Raw genomic sequence first — 20,462 nt, 5'->3', positions numbered from 1 at the left:
GGTTTATGGCACCAATAAGTTATGTACAGAAAGTGTATATGTTGTGTATGATCGAGAGAGAGAGAGATACGAAGATGAATTAGACAGATGAAGAATATATATATATATATATATATATATATATATATATATATATATATATATATAAAATGATAGAAATAGACTTCAATTCACATGCTAAACAATAAAAAGAAGGAGTTTTTGTTGTCCAAAAAATATGAGGACAAGCCTATATATATATATATATATATATGAAATGATGGAATATACGAATGGGTGATTGATCGTAGAACCGGACACTTATAAAAATTTTCTTATTTTTCTCTTTCTCTTTTTAAATTTCATTAATTTCTTAAAAAAATAAAATTTTCTTATTAAAAAAATATATTAATGGGTGATTTTTCTTATTTTAGTTTTTTAATTTTTTTTTATTTTTCTCTCTCTCTTTTTAAATTTCATTAATTTCCTTACAAAAATAAAATTTTCTTACTTAAAATTTCATTAATTTCCTTAAAAAAATATATGAATGAGTGATTTTTCTTATTTTAGTTTTTAAATTTTTTATTTTTATTTTTCTCTTTCTCTTTTTAAATTTCATTAATTTCCTTAAAAAAAATAAAATTTTCTTACTTAAAATTTCATTAATTTCCTTAAAAAAATATAAAACCTTACACCTGTATGGCGTATAATAGCCCTCAATAACAAACTGTATGATGTTGATCACCTACTTTATTTATTCTTGTATATGGAAAAGGAAGGGTAAACATGTCATTTGAATAGTCAATGTAAACATGTAATTTTAATCATTAAAGAAATAATTTATTAGGTCAAACCAAAGTCAAAGGGTAAGAATGTCTTTTTACATGTAAAAAGTGGTCTGACACACCTGTCAACTAACTTTTGGGGTGTGAGTGAAAAAAGGATGTTTGTAATGTGAGTGATAGTTATTTTCAAAAAATGTTTTAAATTGATATTTGACCAAACTACTGGGGGTGTCAGTGAAATTATCCCTACTTATATTAATGATACTTAGGTCCTCACTAGTGAGGATCTATACCATCCTCATTAGTGATATAAACCAATAATAAATCACCATCTATGTGATTTGGTAAGCGTGTATTTACTCATCATAATAAATAACCATCTCTATGATGGCACGTCTATTTATTATTGGGTCACACTACTAGTGAGGATGGTGTAGATCCTCACTAGTGAGGACCTAAGTATTGCTCTCTATATATATTTAGCAAATTAGACATGAATAGAGACAACATAAACATTAAAGGATTAACTTATTCAATCGAGGGTGTAATATATATATATATATATATATATATATATATATATATATATATATGTGGGCAAATTACACAAAGCACCCTCAATCTTTTCATCTTCTACATTCAGACAGAACTTGGGGTGTTGTATTGGTCAACTACCACTCTAATGTCATTGACTTGACACACTACCTCCTTATGCATGTTAAACGTCAAAACAGTGAGAGATTAAAAAAAAATTGGACAAAAATAACCTTGACTAAATTATTCATTCATTAAATTGATATTATTATTTTCAGGGCTTTGCTAACCACAGTCGCCTAAATTATTCATTCATTAAACTGATATTATTATTTTAAGGGCTTTACTAACCACAGTCGCCTTGGCTTTATATTCGTTTGTCCTATTAGTCTAGGAATCAGTTCTCATTTGTGATTTGTCTAGGTGTAGAAACCTACCACCACATAACTTTTTTTACTTTTTATCTTATTGGTAAGTCACGTGGTTTATTGGCCACGTGTTTGTTTACTTATCCTTTTGGCTTAATTGTTAGTTTTATTTTTTTTCCCTGCTCACCTGATTGGTTGTATTGTATTGTTTAATTTTTGGGTCATATTTTACAGTTAAATAAAATCTATAAAATTTAAATTTACATTTCAATTTTTATCAATCCTAAAATTTTTGTTCCAATTACAAATTTTACATAAATATAATAACACCACCAATACAACAAATCTGATTATTTAGTCTATTTTTTTTCCTGAATGTGAAATATTGTTATATTTATTTAAAGTGAAAACTATTATATAAAAAATGAATAAATATAAAAAAAATTCTCTTGTACTATTATGTTTATTTTTTAAATGGATTTTAAATCACATATTTTTGGAAATAAAATATCTATATATGTACTTTTAGTTTGTAAAAAATACATAAATAAAAAAAATCTCTTGTACTGTTATGTTCATTTTTTTATATAATATTTTTCACTTTAAATAAATATAATAAATTTCACATTCAGGAAAAAAAAAATAGAGTAAATAATCAGATTTATTGTATTGGTGGTGTTTTTATATTTAGGTAAAGTTTGTAATTGGAACGAAAATTTTAGGATTGATAAAAATTGAAGTGTAAATTTAAATTTTATAGATTTTATTTAACAGTAAAATATGATCCAAAAATCAAACAATACAATACAACCCATCAGGTGAGCAGGGAAAAAAAAAAAAAAAAAAATAAGCCAAGAGGATAAGTAAACAAACACGTGGCCAATAAACCACGTGACTTGCCAGTACAATAAAAAGTAAAAAAGTTATGTGGTGGTAGTTTTCTACACTTAGACAAGTCACAAATGAAAACTGATTAACAAAGCCCAAGGCAACTGTGGTTAACAATGCCCTTATTTTAATGGACAAAAAGTGACCCACTTGTATCAACAATATAACTGGGTTCCTCTTCTCTTTCCATCAGTTTGTGTCTGGTGTTCTCTCACTATTTCTAAATTCCATTGCCTGCCACTAGGGCTGCAACACGGGTTGGGCCAGCCCGAATTTACCCAAGCCCAGCCTAAAATTTTTAGGGCTTGGGCAGTGTTTTTCTGTTCTAGGTCTGGGATTGGGCTAGATATTCTGAGCCTGAATTAAATTTGGGCTGGGCTTGAGTTGATATTATATAAAGCCCGAAGCCCAGCCCGAGCCCGAAAAGGGTATATTTATTTTAAAACTATATTATTTCACAAGTGTATAATAGCTTAGTAGGTAGTGTGTTTGGGATTTTTCTTGGAGGAGTGCTGTTCGAGTCCTTGTAGCTACACAAATTTCTTATTTTTTACATTCTGAATACAAAGGAGTGGGCTCATGGGCGGGCTTGGGCAGGAGAAGTTAATTATGGGCTGGGCTTGGGTGGTTGTGATTGGGCTCTATGCGGGCTCGGGCTGGGCTTGGGCAAAATATTTTGTACATGGGCTGAGCCCGAAATAAGTCCCTAGCCCGCCCAACCCGCCCAAGTTGTAGCCCTACTTGCCACTGCCGTTGTAAACCTTCTTCTGTGAGCTTTTTGGTTCTTCTAAGAAAGAAAACATTGAAATAAAAGTGCTTTGTAAATCAAATTCGTAACACCATGTACACAGACTAGATTTGAAACATGGATTCAGATTTAAATCAATGGAACTCAACTTTCTCATAGTTTATTTTACTACTCTATGTTCAATAAGACGAGATCGACGACAAGAGAATTATTCTGGTCGAAATCCATGGATTCCGGTGAGAAGCCAGAATTAAAATATTGAGTCAGGCCGAATCCAATGAACCGACAACTGCTCGGTCTTGCAATGCTCCCTGGGCAATGGCGATCTCACAGTGTTTCTTGCACTGCCGACGATATGAACTCTGAAGAAAAAGAGGAAGGGAAAAACAAAAAATAAAATAAAACTAGGGAGCATATTTTCCATGAGTACAAAATTACATAATTGTATTTAACTTACAAACATAAGAAGAGTAATAAATAAGAGGAGTAATAAATAGGGTTATTCTTGTCAAACCACCCCCTCCCCCAACACACACAACACAAGAGGGAAGAAAGAAAAGAAGTCCAAATCAAATATTTTGAGGGGCAAAAATGTAACTTGATATTACATAGTCTTTTCTAATTTTTTCATCATAAACAAATGGTTTTATTATAAGGTCAAAAATGTAAATTTAAACCTATCCATTATGCTCAAACGGTCAACAGTGAGCTTTCTGTATTATTGCTCCAACTTCTATTTACATGCACCGATGAAAAGCCTGAGGGTGCTTTGTGTAATTTGCCCTATATATATATAATATGTTAATTAGGTCCACACTTGGATCCTTCCCTATAAATGAAAGACACATAAATACCCCAAGACCTCATTCCCTATAAGTTTACAACCAACCAAAGCCAATTAACAAACTAAAATGAGCACATTCAAGAGTCGTATGGTACTACTAGTGTCTCTTGCATTGCTCTTCACCTTGTGTGCAGCCATTCCTCTCAAAACAGTGGTGAGAGTTATAGATGACTTGGGAGATGGTCAAAACCTAACCGTCCATTGCAAGTCCTCGGAGGTAGGGCTGAAGTTGGGCAGGCCCAACCCAGCCCAGACCTAACCCAACCTCAACCCAAATCGGGTTGGGTTGGGTCAACCCGAATTATATTTAACACGGGTTATAGTAAAATCTAGCCCGAATATTTTCGGGCTGGTCGGGTCGGGTTGACAGGTTGAGTTTTTAAAAATAATAATTTTTTTTCGGAAATTTCTATATATTATATAGGTATATATATATATTATATATATTTGATTATATAATTATTAAAAAACAACAAAATTTAGGGCAAATCATTTCAGCCTCCACAATCGCATTGATTCTTAACTCTCTCTCTCTCTGTGCAACTGCAAACTACAAAATCTATAAGAATCAGAAGTTCAAATCCCATATATTTTCAGATCTGTCTGCAAGAATCAGAAGTTCAAAACCCATATATTTTCAGATCTGTGTTAATTTTATGTATTTGTTTTAAAACCCACCAAATCACCACCACCACTCGTCGGAATGTGATGCCAACTGCAGAGCTCCTCCTTCGCCGCCACCCGAAGAAGAAACCCGCCCGGAACATACAACAGATCAGAGCCGCCTCACACGGCGAGGCCTCCGCCGTGGAATTAATATAAGTGTGGCAGAGACTGGTCGACAAACAATTCAACGGTGATCGGAGGAGGGAGTCCGAACAGTTCAGGTACAAGATGGCATTACTGGCAGATCCAACCCATTCTGAAACCACCCATCCCTGCACAAATCGAACCCACCAACAACAAGCTGCCTGAAGTCAATCAAGCCAAGATCCAACCAATGGCTGTGATTAAACCAACAGATGATATCATCTCTAAGACGGCCGTCCTCTAGCGAAATTGCCGGAGCGAGGGAGAGGAAACCCAGATCTCCGGCGGGGAGGCAAGCGCCATCGCCGGAAAGAAGCAACATCGCAAGATGAGTCCCTTTTTCATATTGGGACGGCGCTAGAAAGAGAAAGAGAAAAAAGAGAGAGGAGAGAGAAAGGAGAAAATAAAAATAAAATTTTAATTTTAGGTTTTGGGTTGGGTTCGGGTTGAGCCCGAGCCCAACCCGAATATGTTTGGGTTTTGACAAAACTCAACCCGAACATAAACCCGATTTGTAAATTGTATGTTCAGATTTCAAAATTTCGGGGTTGGGCTGGGCTGGGTTAACCTGCCTAAGTTGCAGCCCTACTCGGAGGACGACCTCGACGTCCATTCCCTCCTCTATGGCCAGTAATTCCAGTGGCATTTCAGGCCCAACATTTGGGGTTCAACCAAATTCACATACGACCTCGCTTGTCACTTTGGCAAAGGAACTTATTTTATGTAAGACGACCGATACCATTCTCGAATCTGCAGCCCTCAGTGTTAATGGTACGTCAGGCCTGAAGGGCCATGTTTACAAAGTTATAGTGGTAGCCCTAGTAAAATATTTTGCTCCAACTGGAATTCGAAAGTGTTGGGAGAACAAGATGGTGGTGGCAATAATATTGATATGAAGTTGAAGGAGCTCGGTACTAATAATCAAGATGGAAACTAATACTCGCCTTCCATGAAGGGATGGTGCTTTGTGTGTGCGTGTGTGCATGTGCATGTGCATGCCAAGAATAACATTTTCCTCTTGATTTTAAATAAATTGATGAATAAAAAGTATTGTTGTCTCTAGCTCTTTTGATAGTTAAATAAATGAAAATAGGTAAAGTTTGCTAGTTTTGGGGTTCAAATTTCAATTTTTGTGGTTTTGCATGGTCCAGTCTAGGGTACGCTTTGGCAACCAATTTAGCTCATTATTTATACATAATGCAGGAAGCTACACTAATTTGGCTCATTACAAGCTTTCGAAGTTTAATGCATTAACCAAAAGGCTTTGCAATTTAGCAGTAAAGGTCTCTAGGATTTTTTGGTTATATAGAAATCATTATTGAAAAGTGAAAGTAAAAGTGAAAGAAATGAAAATTATTTTTTTAGGATTCATTTGACTAGCCTGAAAAATAAAATTTGTAAAATATGTAGAGAGACCGATAACTATTATAAAATTCTTACCAAATATCACACATAAACACAATTTATTTTAAAAAGTGAAATTGGAGGTATAATTAGAATTTCATATGATTTTCTCATTCTTATGTTTATTGTAAGAAAATTTTGTGAAAAAGTTGGATGGTTATGAAAACCACCCAAACCTACGGATGGCAACGGGACGGGTTTGGAGCGGGTTTCCTTAAATTCCGTCCCACCCCATTTAATTTTTGGCAAGTTCATGCCCACCTCGTGTCCCGAGACGGGTTGGATTTTCATATCCATTTCCGTCCCGTTATGAAATATTGTGCCTCATGTCCGCCCCGCTAACAATTTTTTTTCATAATTTTCTTGGCTCATAAATTGATCTAGTGTCCCCCTCTGTCTTCCACAATTTTCTTGATTAAATAGCTCGAACAGAAGAAGACGAAGAATAAATCAATTCCTATGTCTATGCCTGAGAAGTATAGATCAACTAAATTATAAAATAAGAGAGATAATATAGATATATAGTGTGTGTGTGTAAGTATAAAAAAGGGAGAAGAATGAAGAAGAACACATCTACCTGAGGTCGAAGGTTTGATTTTTGAGTTTTGCTCTCTGTCTTCCTTTGATGCACCGCTTAGTTCACACATAAGTGGTAAAATAAGTTATAAATATTATATATATATATATATATAGCGGGGCAGGGTCCCGAGCGGATATGTATAAGAACCCTTATCCGTCTCGTGACCGGGTATAAAATTTGTATCCATGCTTGCCCTAACGGTAAAAATTGCCACCCCTACCTAAACCCACAAATTTTTTTTTTTTTTTTTTTTCTTGCTATTCTAAATAAATTTTTTTTTTTTTCATTTATTTTTTCTTTCTTCCTATTTACGTCTAACCAAATTATGCCAAAAAAAAAAAAAAAAAACCCAGTGGATTCAACCGTTCAAAGAGAGAGACTTCTGTTTCTCTGCTTTCCTTTCCTCCTTCCAAAGCCTGGACCTAAAACACACGCGACACTGAAAAGGGATGGTGGATGTTGTTTGCACGTGACAACTGACCCCTAATCCGAGTCCTTAAAAATTTGCCAAAATTCTCAACTTCTCAAAAAAAAAAAAAAAAAAAAAAAAGAAAAAGAAAAAAAAGAAAAGAAAGGATTCGTCTCTTCGCAGCGGTGCTCTCTCTCTCTCTCTCTCTCTCTCAACATGAATGGGCACGTAAATGTTTAGTCTTATACATTTTTTTTTTTTTTGTCAATCTCAAAATACTGATTTAATGTGATAATGTAGACTAATTACCAATGCCTTTTCTAAAGAAAGGTTTAACGTCCTAGTTGTTAGAGTGTCTCATGTCAAATCTGAATAAAAATTAAAATAGACATAAATAAATAGATATACAATACTATCTAATAACTTAAATTATTAAATCAGGACAAACGCTGCCCACCGTTATAGTTGATATATGAGCCAATGTAGGGGTAGGCTCTGGTGGGCTTGAACCCATCCAAAAAAAAAAAAATTAGTATAGGCAATTTTAGCCCGCCTAAAAAAAATTACTAGTATTAGCCCACCTAAAAAAATATTAACCCATCCCATTAACAATTCTAGGATCCGCCCTTAAAGCCCACACAATTCTTAATCTGATGTCATGCCAAGAGTCTAACCTGGAATGGTCCGGGTTGCCATCTTGGGTAGTCTGAGTAGCTTGACCGTAACAAGAGCATTGAGAGTTATGATGGAGAATAATGTTAGAGATGTCCTATATCAGATTCAAATAATAATTGAAATAAGTATAAATAAGTAGGTATGCAACACGTGATATCCAATAGTTTTAATTTTTGAGTCAGTGAACAAACGCACAACCGTTATACTAGTCTTGTAATGTCAAATATTATAAGTGTGTGTGGATTTACTTGAACTTTTATTTTTTATTATAAATTATTTTATTTAAAAAAATATGATAACAACGCATTAGACCGGTGAGAATCAAACTTTATTATTTCTCAAACTTTATTACTCCCTTTATCCCATAGCCATTTTAGGAAATAGAAGTTTTTTAAGGGTGTTTGACTTTTTGAAAAAAAAAATTAAAAAATTAAAAATTAAAAAATAAGTAATTAATGTATTATTCCATTTTAAAATTAAAAAAAGAAAAGAAAAGGTGATAGTAATACATTTGATGAGAATCAAACTCTATTATTCCGTGCTTCCCGTATAAGCTGCTTGACTTTCTGTTAGTCTCATTTTTTTTTTTTCAAGTGTGTATATATATATATATATATAAACGAGTCTTAAATTTGAAAACTTAAATGGTATCTATTATGAAAATTACATGGAACAAGAATTTTGAGATAGACCAAAAAGAAAATATGGCCTATTAAATTGGGGGCGTAATTAACCTCTATTTAGGGGAAATTTCAATAAATCATGTGAGAATTAAAAAATAAAAAATAAAAATTTAATATCTTAATTTGGTCCACTTTTCATCCTCCCCAACTATTGAATTTATTTGAAAACTTAAATGGTATTTATTTTGATTAAAAAAAAGAAAGAAAAAAATGGTATTTATTATGATAAAATGCATTTAACTTGACTTTTCACATTAAACAAGAATTTTGAGATAGGCCAAAAAGGAAATATGGACTGTTAAATTGGGCGTAATAATCCTCTATTGGTTTAGGGGAAATTTCAACAAATCATGTGAGAAGTATGAATTAATATCTTGTTCGGTCCACTTTTCATCCTCTCCATAATTAATTAATTAATTAATATTATTTTTTGGCAAAACCTTCCCTATAAATTAAAAAGGAGAAATGGCCCAAGACCTCACACCCTACAACCAAACCAATGACCAAAAGAGACGGACTAAAAAGATGAGCACATTCATGAGTCATATAGTATTACTAGCGTCTCTTGTATTGCTATTCAGCACCCTCTGTGCAGCTCTTCCTCTCAAAACAACAGTGAGAGTTACAAATGCCTTGGGAGATGGCCAAAACCTAACCCTCCATTGCAAGTCATCCGAGGACGACCTCGGCCACCATTTGCTTCTCTATGGTCAGTACTTTCAGTGGCATTTCAGACCCAACATTTGGGGCTCGACCAAATTCACATGTGACCTCACCTGTCAATTTGGCGAAGGAACTTTTTTTATGTACAAAGATAAAGATCATAACCAAATCTGTAGCCCCAAGTGTTTCTGGGACGTCAGACCTGAAGGCCCATGTTTATATGCAAGAAATAATGAAGTTCTTTGCACGGAATGGCCGAAAAATTCGGTAGAACAAGTTGGTGGCAACAACATTGCAGCTAAGAAGAACAATGTACCTCAGTGACAATCAAGATGCATGGAAATACTCCACTTCGATGATAATGTGTTTTTTTGTGTGTGTGTGTGCATGAACGTGCATGTCAAGAATAACATTTTCCTCTTGATGTGTCTAAATAAATGAATAAAAAGTAGTTATGTCTCTCTTTAGATATTTGAATAAATGAATTTATGGAAAGTGCGTTTGTTTGCTTGAAACTTCAATTTTTGTTCCTTTTTGTGGTATTGCATGGTCCAATCTGGAGTACATTTTGGGAACCAATGTGGTTCATTGTCTACAATGCAGAAAGCTCTACCTACACAATTAAAGTTTACCGCAGCACACATTAAAAGTTTCATTTATATATTCACACTTATTTACCCAAAATATATTATAATTCGAAAATATATCTGAACTTGAGAAATGATTTATACTTTAAACTCAAACTAGGTCTTAAGTATCTTATCCATTCTCACAAATTGTTTGAACGAGAATTGAATCATTCGACTTGTTATTACGAAATACGAGGATAGTTAGAATTTACGCATTCTAACATTTACACACAAAGCGACTGTTTGTATAATAAATGCACAAGAGTTTTTTACTGCTGCGATTTTTGTACGGAGTATTTGAATTTAGAATGTTCGACTTGTATGTAAACCACCTTCCACGATTGAAGAGAAAGGCACTTCTATTTCCACTCCTTTCCTTTCTCTTGCAGTGGAACGGAAACTTTTGCCAATTTCTTTTTGGTGTCTTTTATATTTCTTTTTTCTCGTCCTTTCCTTTTCCATCTACTCGGATGAGTCTTATCCCTGCGTAGCCTGGTTTTATTGAGCTGGTTTTATTAGGCTAAAACACACGTCACACTGAAAGGACGGTGGATGTTGTTTGCACGTGACAACTGACCCCTAATCCGAACCCTCTAAAACATTTGCCAAATTTTCAACATCTCAAAAATAAAAATCAAGAAAGGAAAAAAAAATCAGATTCGCTTCTTCGTCCTACACTGTCAGCGGTGCCCTTTCTTTCTTTATATTCTATTCCTTCAAAATTCCAGTACACCGGTTGTCTCTATTTTATTAGTATATATGTGTATATGCATCTGTGATTTGTATAATTACATGACCTAGACGGTGATTGAGGAATTTAATTTACTACTATCAATCAAGTATCGTTTTCTCAATCGGTCTAGCAGAGATGGGTGAGAACTCCCATGGAACCACGGCCGAAGAAGTATCTAGACTGGTCGAGTTAGCCAAAGAGTTACAGGACTCAGCTTCGTCCCTAATTTCAAGAACGTCGCGGGACGAAGAAGCTCTTCGATTGCGAGCCCTCGCGCTGGATTCCGATATCCACCGACTCCGTTCCTCCCTCAAGAAAGCAGACTTCAATTCCCAAGAGGCCGAAAAAGTAACAAGAAGATTAATTTTTTTATATATATATATATATATTTATTTATTTATTTATATTTATATTTATATTTATATGTATGTATTTAGGTTTTGTGAATAGCTGTAATAGCAGCTTCTGTTTGCTTGTCATTTGACTACCTTAGTTGCAAGAAGAGGTATACAGAGCTAGCTATGCATTAAGTGAAGGAGATGCGGCAGCATTTCTTCCGAGTAAATCTCAAGGTGCTATCTATTGATTTCTTGTGATTTTTGTTCATTTTATTTAATTATTTAGTGGGATTTAGTTATCGCATGTGTAATCAATGTGTGATCGATTGACTACAGGAAGGTTTTTGAGAATGTTTCTTGGTCCAATTAGTGTTCGCACCACTCGGAAGGATATTAAACTCAAAGTGAAAGAGGAATACAATGCTTTCAGAGTATGTTTTTCCATTTTTTTTTTTTTTTGTATCTATGCAATTCATTCTTCAAAGTTGTGACCTTCTTTTTTCCTTCTGTCTATATGGTTATTTTCTGCTTAGAAAATTTTTAGGACTTAAAATCACTTCAACCGTATTTGTTTTATTCCCTTATACACTTAAAGTTCTTATCTGTGGAACCTAAACTGTACCTACTTCAATCATTCAATGGCAGGAAAAAAAAAAAAACTAAATAAATTGAAAGCAACAATGTTACTGTTTGCGTCACCCAAAACAGAATCCCATCCTATCTTGTGCCAGGTCCTGTGCCTTTACATAACTTATGCTGCAACAACTCACATCGCTCATGCAACAAGTTATGTCGCTTATGCAATAACTACATTACATTGTTAGTCATGGTGTTGCACTTCATCATGAGACTGTTGCCCTAGCGATACCGGACCAAGACACAGGATCCCCTTCACAGGAGTGGATTTGGATTCCCCAAAACAACCTGGAAACGTTGTATTTCCTTACCTAATTAAACACTCAAATCGTTACCCCTTTGTTTTACATCTTTTACAACCTGTAAAGCCAATAGGCCAACCAACACATTGCCACAAAATCAATGATAATCAGCTCCCCAAATCGACATTTAGGCACAACATTTGGCTACAAGCTTTTATAAACCTGAGCCCATCATAAAAAATTAACTATACACAATCACTAAGAAGCTATTTTTAAATTAAATTCTTGAACTTTATCTTGAAATTGTGAAGGGATTAAGAAGACCTTGTTCCAATCGAGTGAGATAGTAAATTGATGACGAGATGAAATTGGTAGAAGCATCTAAAGCCTCAGTAAAGGCCACTGTATATGCTATGGCAGTTTTATGCTAAGAAACAAATCTGAAAGATTTGAGAGGAATGCAGTAACTTGATCATGTTCTTCATTCATTAGTAATTGATGCGAATCTCATTTTACTTCTAATTCACATGGATGGTGTTCTTTTTGGCAGAAGGTAGTCCATTTCCTGTCAATTGAGTGGATGAAGAAATTTAATAGGCTTTGGAAGCCTAAACAAAGGCTGTGGGCTCCACAATGATTAAGAAGCCTTTTTTGGTTCATGGAGTAGCGTCTATTGTAGCGTTTGGAGTCTTTATTTGTGTCTATTTCATGTTAGTGTCTTGTTAGACATATATTTAGCCACTAAATTCAGCTGCAAGCATTCTTAACTTGGCCCACCATAAAATCACTGCAGTTGTATTGTGAGATTGCCAAAGCTGTCCTGCATCACTCCTACACGGCCATCACCAAGTTCTAGTCCCATCTTTTATTTCATGTTAGTATCTTGTTAAACATATATTTAGTCACAACATTCAGCTGCAGGCATTCTTGACTTCACTGCAGCTGTATTGTGGAGTTGCCAAAGCTGTCCTCCAACACTCCTACATGGCCAATACCAAGCTCTAGTCCCGTCTATGCAGGGTGTTGGGAGCTGAGAATTGGAGACAAGCCTAGCCTTTGACTACTATTCCCCCCTTATTCTTCAATCTTCTAGAGTTAGTTATGCGTTTTGGACACTGGTTGTTCTTTGGGCACAAGCATGTTGTACCTAAAAGCATTGCAGTAGGATACATTTTTCATGATCATGTATTTACCTTTTCTCAGTGCATTATCTTCACATATAATATTATAGGCTTCAAAGTGGAAACATCTGCGCCCCCACTGCACTTTGACTGAGTTCGCCACAAAAACTATTTTTCTCCTTGTTGCTAGCTTTTGTTCCTCAATGTATACTTTTGAATATATCTTGGTAACTCTCATTGCTCTTCAACAATAGTATTATGAATTGTTGAAGTATAACTGTTCCATAATTAATTATTACTCTTTCCCATGGACAGGATAGGACTGCACTTCTGTTTCTGTTTTTCCCATCTCTGATACTGGTGTTAAGGTCTTGGATTTGGAATGGATGCTTACCTGCATTTCCAGTTCAGCTTTATGAGGTACCATCAATTTGAAACAAGTCTCTGTATCTCATATTTGTTCAATTCGTATTTGAAAATTATATTTTTGTTATATGTGAGAGCATACTGAGCATACCTTTTTCAGGCATGGTTGTTATTTCTCTACACAGGTTTGGCTTTGCGGGAGAACATATTGAGAGTGAATGGAAGTGATATTCGTCCATGGTAATTGGATATGATTTTTCTGTGTCATTTTGTTGAACTATTTCCGTATACTCAACTCAATGAAGTGGTGCCTCAACTATTTGGAGCCAATTACGTAGAATTTTGGTTTACCTTTCTGTCCTGTCTTGGACTAAAACTTCAATCAAACCACATGCTAATATATATTTCCTTGCCATCTCAACTCATTAATTTTGGTGTACCCCTTCCCCATGCATTATCTTCAATTGGGACCTTGTTGGTCTGAATTTTTTAGGCTGAACCATTTAGTTGCTTTCCCCCCATTTTATCTCCAATAGGTTTTACTTCTTCTGTTAATAACCATCTGCTCCAAAAGCTTAAGATGTTAGAGAGGGTGTAACTTTAATATTTAAATCCTTCAACACGCCCCCTCATGCATGGCCTTCTTTTGGTCCAACATGTGTTTTCAATTTTTAATTAGGGTGACGGCGAGGTTTGAACTCGAGACCTTTGGCTCTGATACCATGTTAATAACCATCTACTCCAAAAGTTTTCCATCTCATAAATTTTTTAATATTTAATCTTATACCTTTTGTCTCACCACTCATCCATTTCAACTTCTGTACTTTGGGTATAGTCATTTGCTGTGGGCCCGTAAACTAACGCTTTCACTTTCTTACTTTTGCTTTTTTCAAAAGTAAAATTATAATTTTCATTCCTAAAACTGAAATATAAAGTAAAATTACGTTTACTAATTTTTTATGCTTTCAATATTTTCAAGCAAGAAATTAGAAAGCAAGTTTAATAATTATAATTTTGATTTTGCTTTATATTTGACAATCAATGTTATATATATATATATATATATATATATATTTATCATCACTGCTGCAATTGACGCCGGGAATAGACCGCCACCAGCCACCAAGAGATTGGGATGAAGATAACAAAATTTCAGATCTACCTCACCCCAACCCCATCTCAGTCTCTCTCATCACCCTCCTCTTCTTCTCTCTCTCTCACCTCACCCCACAAAATTTCAGATCTGCCTCACCACAAACCCACCTCACGCCAACCCTATCTCAGTCTCTCTCATCACCCTCCTCTTCGTCTCTCTCTCTCACCTCACCCCACAAGACCCCAAAACCTGGTTCCTCACTCTCCCCACCACTCTCCTCCACCACTACTCCACCGGTCGAACCATCAAGGTCCAGACCACCCCCAAATCACCCCCAATTAAAGTCTTCGCCATTCAAGATGGACCCATCAAATCCAATAACATACTCATTGTACATGGGTTAGGTTGTGGTTCTTACTCTTTTCACAAAATTGTCGAGTATCTGGGCCTCAAAGGGCTCCACGCCGTCGCTATCGATCTACCAGTTCTGGATTTTCCGATGAGTCGACGGTTATGGTGGAAGAGAGCTCCGGGGGTTTTTTTTTTTTTTTTTTGTGACTGGTTGAAGTTGATTTGGTGATAGGTTTTGATGTGTATGAGAGAGGAGAGAGATGGTCGTGGCAGGGGCTATGGTGGGAGGAGGTGGCAACGGCGATGACCATGGTGGGGAGGAGGTGGGTGGAGGAGACGGTGGTGAGAGATAGTTAGAATTTTTTATTATAAACAGTGCTACAGTAAAGTACATAATTTTCGTGAACAGTGTAGAAAATAGAGAAAGTAAGGATTTCTCACTTTCTCTTCTCTTCACAAAATAAGAAAGTACTTTCTTAAAGTAAAAAAGTGAAAGTATTTTATTAAACATGATCTTTACTTTTGATTCTCAATTTTAGGAATTGAAAGTAAAAATCAGGAATTATTCCTGTTACTAAACAGGCCCTGTATGTTACGTTTCTTAGTCATCTAATGTTCTGCCCCATAAAATATAGCTGGTCGGCCCAGTCTTTATAACTGTTTTATGAAATTGCTTTCAGTTTTACAGGTATCTAATATGGCCAAAAGTACTCCACTTAGTCCATCATGTTTAATTATATGAGCAACATCATCTCTAGTCTTTCCTTCATTGGAATATATATCCCTATCTTTTGTACTTAATTTACAATAAAGGTTGTCATATGCTCTATACTGAATATTTCCTTCTATAATTTTAACTTCTTTCTTTGAATATTTATATCTTTTACAACTTTATTTATATTTTTTTTAATCAAATTCTGTAAGGGACTTTTGTTTATACTTTGGTTTGGATCTTTCATATGTTCTCATAATACATGTCCGTTAGGGACCTTGACAAATGTGTTTTATGCTGGAACCCTAGATGGTAGCAATTTCTTCTAAACCTTAATTGAGTAAATAACTTGTTCATTTCTAATTGTTAAAAATGTTTCTTCCAATTTGCTCTTAGAATTAGAAGATAATTATCTGAATCTCCCATGTCTTCTAGGAATGAAACTATATATATTATATTGCAGGGAACAAACGTGATCATATACTTACCCGCAAAAGGATCTGGCATGCCTTCTCTGGATGAAATTATGTAGTATATATTCAGAATAAGAATCTATGTATTACGTCTCTCAACTGTTGGCTCAATGCCACACTTGTGAAAAAAAAAATGTTGCCTCAATGCTACATGAATTGTTGTTGTCAAAAGTCAAAACCTATGAGGTAAAGTGTGCCAAAAAATTAAAAAGGGAGGACATTGCTCTTGAAGGAGCTGAACGCTGAAAATTGATTCATGTAGTTGACTTCAACTAATCGGGATTAAACTCGATCAAGATTAGTGTTTTTGGAGCTCGTTGGTCCCTTATATTGAATGCTCATATGTGGCAGTCTCATTTCAAATGTTGTGGAAGTTGTGCTATTTGAATACACTTGAAATTACATCATGTTCTTCCCATTCAACTGGCATGGACCCTGAATATATATATATATATATATATATATATATATAAATTTGTATGGACACTTAGTTGTTAAAGGCTCAAGACGCTCTAAGGTGCCAAAGGCCCTTTGGACCCTAAGCGCAGGACGGAATATAAGTTGTGTGTAATAATATTGCATATTTAAACATATATTATTATATATATTTAGAATCAAGCAATGACAAGCATTTAATTTATGTAGTGAACCATGAATTTATGAATTTTTTCAAATGATTCATAAGGTTAAAGAATACAAATATAATATAGAACATTTTATATTTTTTGAGCCTGCATCCTACTAAAAAGCATGAGCCTGATTGAGGGGCTTGGCCTGTACTAGTTTGAGGCACTCCAGCTGAGCCTTGACGGCCTGGGGCTTTATTGGAGCCTAGGCACGCCCTTAACAACTAAAAATGGACATTCTCTTGATTTGCCAAACTATGTCAAAACTCATAAAAATGTGAAAATGCAGTTAATTTTCTGTAATTCTCATCCATCCACCTGTTGATTGATATACATATGACTGCAGAATATTTTAATGCATTATACTTATGCTGCAGGTGGGTATGGCATCACTACTGTGCTATGACTATGGCACTCATCAGTCTCACATGGGAGATAGAAAGGGGCCCAGATTGTGCCCGGAAGCAGGTTATTAAATTTCAAATATATATTGAGTTTATTTTGCTTTCTCTCTCTATGATTGAGACCATTTATGTTTTGTGCAGAGAGGGGTAGAACTATTCCTGCAATGGGCTATTATGCAAGGTATTGCAATGCTTCTGCAGAATAGATACCAAAGGCAAAGACTCTATACGCGTATTGCACTCGGCAAGGTTCAGTTTTATAATTACTTGCTTCACCAACAACTTTTTGTGCATACTGTAATTAGTGTTACGAGTTCTATCTATCCTTCACATTTTTCTTCAATCTTACTCCCTGTTTAATTCACTGAAGTTCCAGTGGTTCTATTATTGAAAAAATGATTATTCATCTTATCTGATCCGTGTTAGTGTTTTGTGTGATCTGTTTATGGCCCTCCAGAATATATATAGAACTTTATGTTGGACATAATCAGGCATGCTTGAGTCATCAATTTATCCCTCTGTAGATCTAACAAGGCTCTTACCATTGCATCTTACTGTGAATTGTAGGCCAGGAGAATGGATGTTGTGTGGGGAGAAACTGCTGGAGTAGAAGGGCAATTGTTGCTGCTGTGCCCAATACTATTCATCTTGCAGGTGATTCAAGCTTCACAAATGACTGTTTCTTAGATGCACTCAGTTTGTTTAAGGTTTTTAAATGAGCTCTGCTACTCACACAAAAAAAAGTAAAAGTATAAAATAAAAAAAATAAAATATGTTGCACCGTCAAAGTCATGTGGGATATAAAAAAAATGGAAAAGGAAAAACGCAAGTGATTCAAATCAAGATTTATTGAATAAATAAATGTTTCCTATAATTTATTTTAAATTGACTCGTGTACGTGTCTCGAGTGCGGGCATGCATCCAAACATCGGACATGTTGAATCCCCACACTGAAGAATGCAAGGATACTGCCAAATATTCATATTAGTTAATATTTTTATTTTATTGTGTTGTTAAGGTGCATGTCCAACCACAAGTGTTAGACACGTTATATATACCCATGCTTGAGTGTTGTGTATCCAGCATTGGAACTTCACCTACTTTTGAAGAGTCCATGTGATGTAGCCTGTAACTGCTATGGTCTTGCCCATTATTGTAATTGATCAAAATATGTTTTTTGCGTTAATTGGAATTGTATAAGTTGCAGTTAATAAGATAAGAAGAGGTATAATAATGGGTATGACCATAGCAAAAAGATAAGAACTCATAAATCTCCATATGGTGATCAAAAGTTTTGCAATCTGCATTGGACTCTCTATATTGTACTTGTTCCTTTTGTATGTGTCCTATTCATTGCATAATGTTGTGTTATATTACTCTTTTAAATATGTGAAGTACCTGTGTTGAATCGACGATACCTGGGTATGTTGTGTCGACATGTCTAATTGGACATGCACCTAGCAGCATGGATAATAATTCAATTTTGCTATATGATGTACATAAAACTCTCTTTTTTTCCTGTTACATTTTGATACCAAACTAGGTACGAATGTTAAGCATTGTATTACATTAAAACACCATTTTGCCATAAAACCTAAAGATTTAAACTCAAGAAATTATGCATATCTAGTCATGTTCACATGTCAATGTGTTCTGTGAACTGAAAATCCAACGCCAACAAGTTAACACTCGACATATGCCTTTCATATTCTCCAATAGTTCTTGCATACCCACACCACAATTTTCTTTTTTGAATAGAGTATTTCAGAACTTCACATGTTTATCAGGTCATTGTAAACATCACCGTTCTATAAGTTCTTGCATCATAAATTCCATGAATCCTTATGTTGAATTTAACTCACTAGTTGTGAGTCCTGTACACAAGTTTGTGTGCGTGCATGTGGTACTTACTAAGATATTATAGTTTTTGCACGCCCACACTTAAATTCTCTTTAGTTAAAAGGCAATTTGAGAGGTTCTGCGTCTAAACTTTTACTGATCCTTGCAGTTTCAATTGAAATAATTGAATCTAGAATGTTTTAATATATATTCCCTCTTTTTTTTTTTTTTTTACGAGGCAAACATTTGCCTTATACAAGAAAGGAATCTGATGTACTCTTTCAAACAAATAGCAACAATGCCTGAAAAAGTATTTGAGTGCAATGACATCTTGTTGGTTATTGGCTTCTTTATCAATTGACCTAAATCGTTTTTTCCCCCACTTGAGAAAGAATATTGTGTCAATAGCTGTGGTGGACTTATTGTCTCTCAGGGCCTTGCATTTGCATGATTTATTTAGTAGCTCTACATTTATCTTCTTTAATAATTTGTCACATCAATTGATTGTTCACTTTGATTTGTCACAACATAATAAGAAACAAAATGTTTTACCACATGGAACTGAGCTGTCGTATCTTTGTTTATGTGCATTTCATTTTCAGGGTTTTGAAGCATATGTTGGAATATTGTTACTTAAAACTGCTTTTGATGGTGTTGTTTCTGAGTGGCAGGTGAGCAATACTTTGTGATTGCATTATGCTTTGAGATGTAACTTGATTTCTTCTATTTCTGTTGTGTTCCTAGCTTCTTAGATTGACTTTTATCTTTCCTCTTTTCCCATTGCAATGTCTGCTCAATTAATTACCATCATAGTTACTGTCACGCTGAGATGGCCCTAAATTGGATTGGAAAATATGTTTTTGGCAGGTAGTTACCTGTGGAATCCTCCTGATTATTATGGCTGTTGGGAATTTTTCAAATACTGTGCAGACACTCATGTCAAAGTCTCGGTTTAAAGCAAAAATGAAGAGAAATAAGAGCAAGTCTGAACTAAATCCTCAAACCCCTTCTTAAGCGTTCGTGATTTGGGAGACCGTCTCATCTTTGGTAAAATATACGGTAATGGGCCTGGGCACATGGATATGACAAGTCTTTTGCAACCCATTCTTACCTCGACACCTTCTCACCTATAAATGAGTATCGATTCTCACAAAATCGAAGGTTTTTGTTTTTCAACACCGTCAAGTCTTAAAATCAATAATACATCTGGTTTTGTGTGCACATGTTCTTGTGGATTTTTAACGCTTTCATGCGAAGAGCATAGGCACTAGATTGTTAATGTGTAAAAGTTTATGTATAAACCTTCTTACATGTTTTTATAACGGAACTTTGAAGCGTTTCACTCTTCCTTGGAAAAAGAACACAATATGAGAGATTCAGAAGATTAATGGAAAAAGAATACCAACCAGTTAGCCTTATACGCCAAGATTGTTATATAATTTGTTTCAGGTTGCAGATTGAACACGCGATTAAATCTAAACCGGGACCGTTATATTATTGGATGTAAAGTGATCCAGGAGTGCTTT

General features: G+C 34.9%; 1 protein-coding gene across 1 annotated transcript; it reads left to right on the top strand.

Moving 5' to 3' along the window:
- Nucleotides 1-10,625: 10,625 nt before the first annotated feature.
- On the top strand, nucleotides 10,626-20,282 carry LOC132312843 (uncharacterized). The gene is made up of 10 exons (XM_059811377.1): nucleotides 10,626-11,080; nucleotides 11,226-11,304; nucleotides 11,407-11,501; nucleotides 13,385-13,489; nucleotides 13,596-13,675; nucleotides 17,071-17,161; nucleotides 17,239-17,346; nucleotides 17,665-17,751; nucleotides 19,539-19,607; nucleotides 19,804-20,282. Exons 1-10 carry the CDS (start codon nucleotides 10,868-10,870, stop codon nucleotides 19,948-19,950), a joined length of 1,074 nt encoding a protein of 357 aa, XP_059667360.1. The 5' UTR covers nucleotides 10,626-10,867; the 3' UTR covers nucleotides 19,951-20,282.
- Nucleotides 20,283-20,462: the final 180 nt, after the last annotated feature.

Source organism: Cornus florida, unplaced genomic scaffold (assembly GCF_030987335.1).
Source record: "Cornus florida cultivar Cherokee Brave unplaced genomic scaffold, ASM3098733v1 CherokeeBrave_3.0.0_Hap2_Chr06, whole genome shotgun sequence".
NCBI classification, from domain to species: Eukaryota; Viridiplantae; Streptophyta; class Magnoliopsida; order Cornales; family Cornaceae; genus Cornus; species Cornus florida.
Note: the sequence above shows the minus strand (reverse complement) of the source record. Positions and strands in the feature narration are given on the sequence as shown.

Coding starts and splice junctions, on each gene's coding strand:
- LOC132312843 (XM_059811377.1), top strand. CDS start 10,868: ATGGGTGAGAACTCCCATGGAACCACGGCCGAAGAAGTATCTAGACTG. Junction 13,676..17,070: donor GGAAGTGATATTCGTCCATG/GTAATTGGATAT, acceptor CTTATGCTGCAG/GTGGGTATGGCATCACTACT. Junction 17,162..17,238: donor CAGATTGTGCCCGGAAGCAG/GTTATTAAATTT, acceptor TGTTTTGTGCAG/AGAGGGGTAGAACTATTCCT.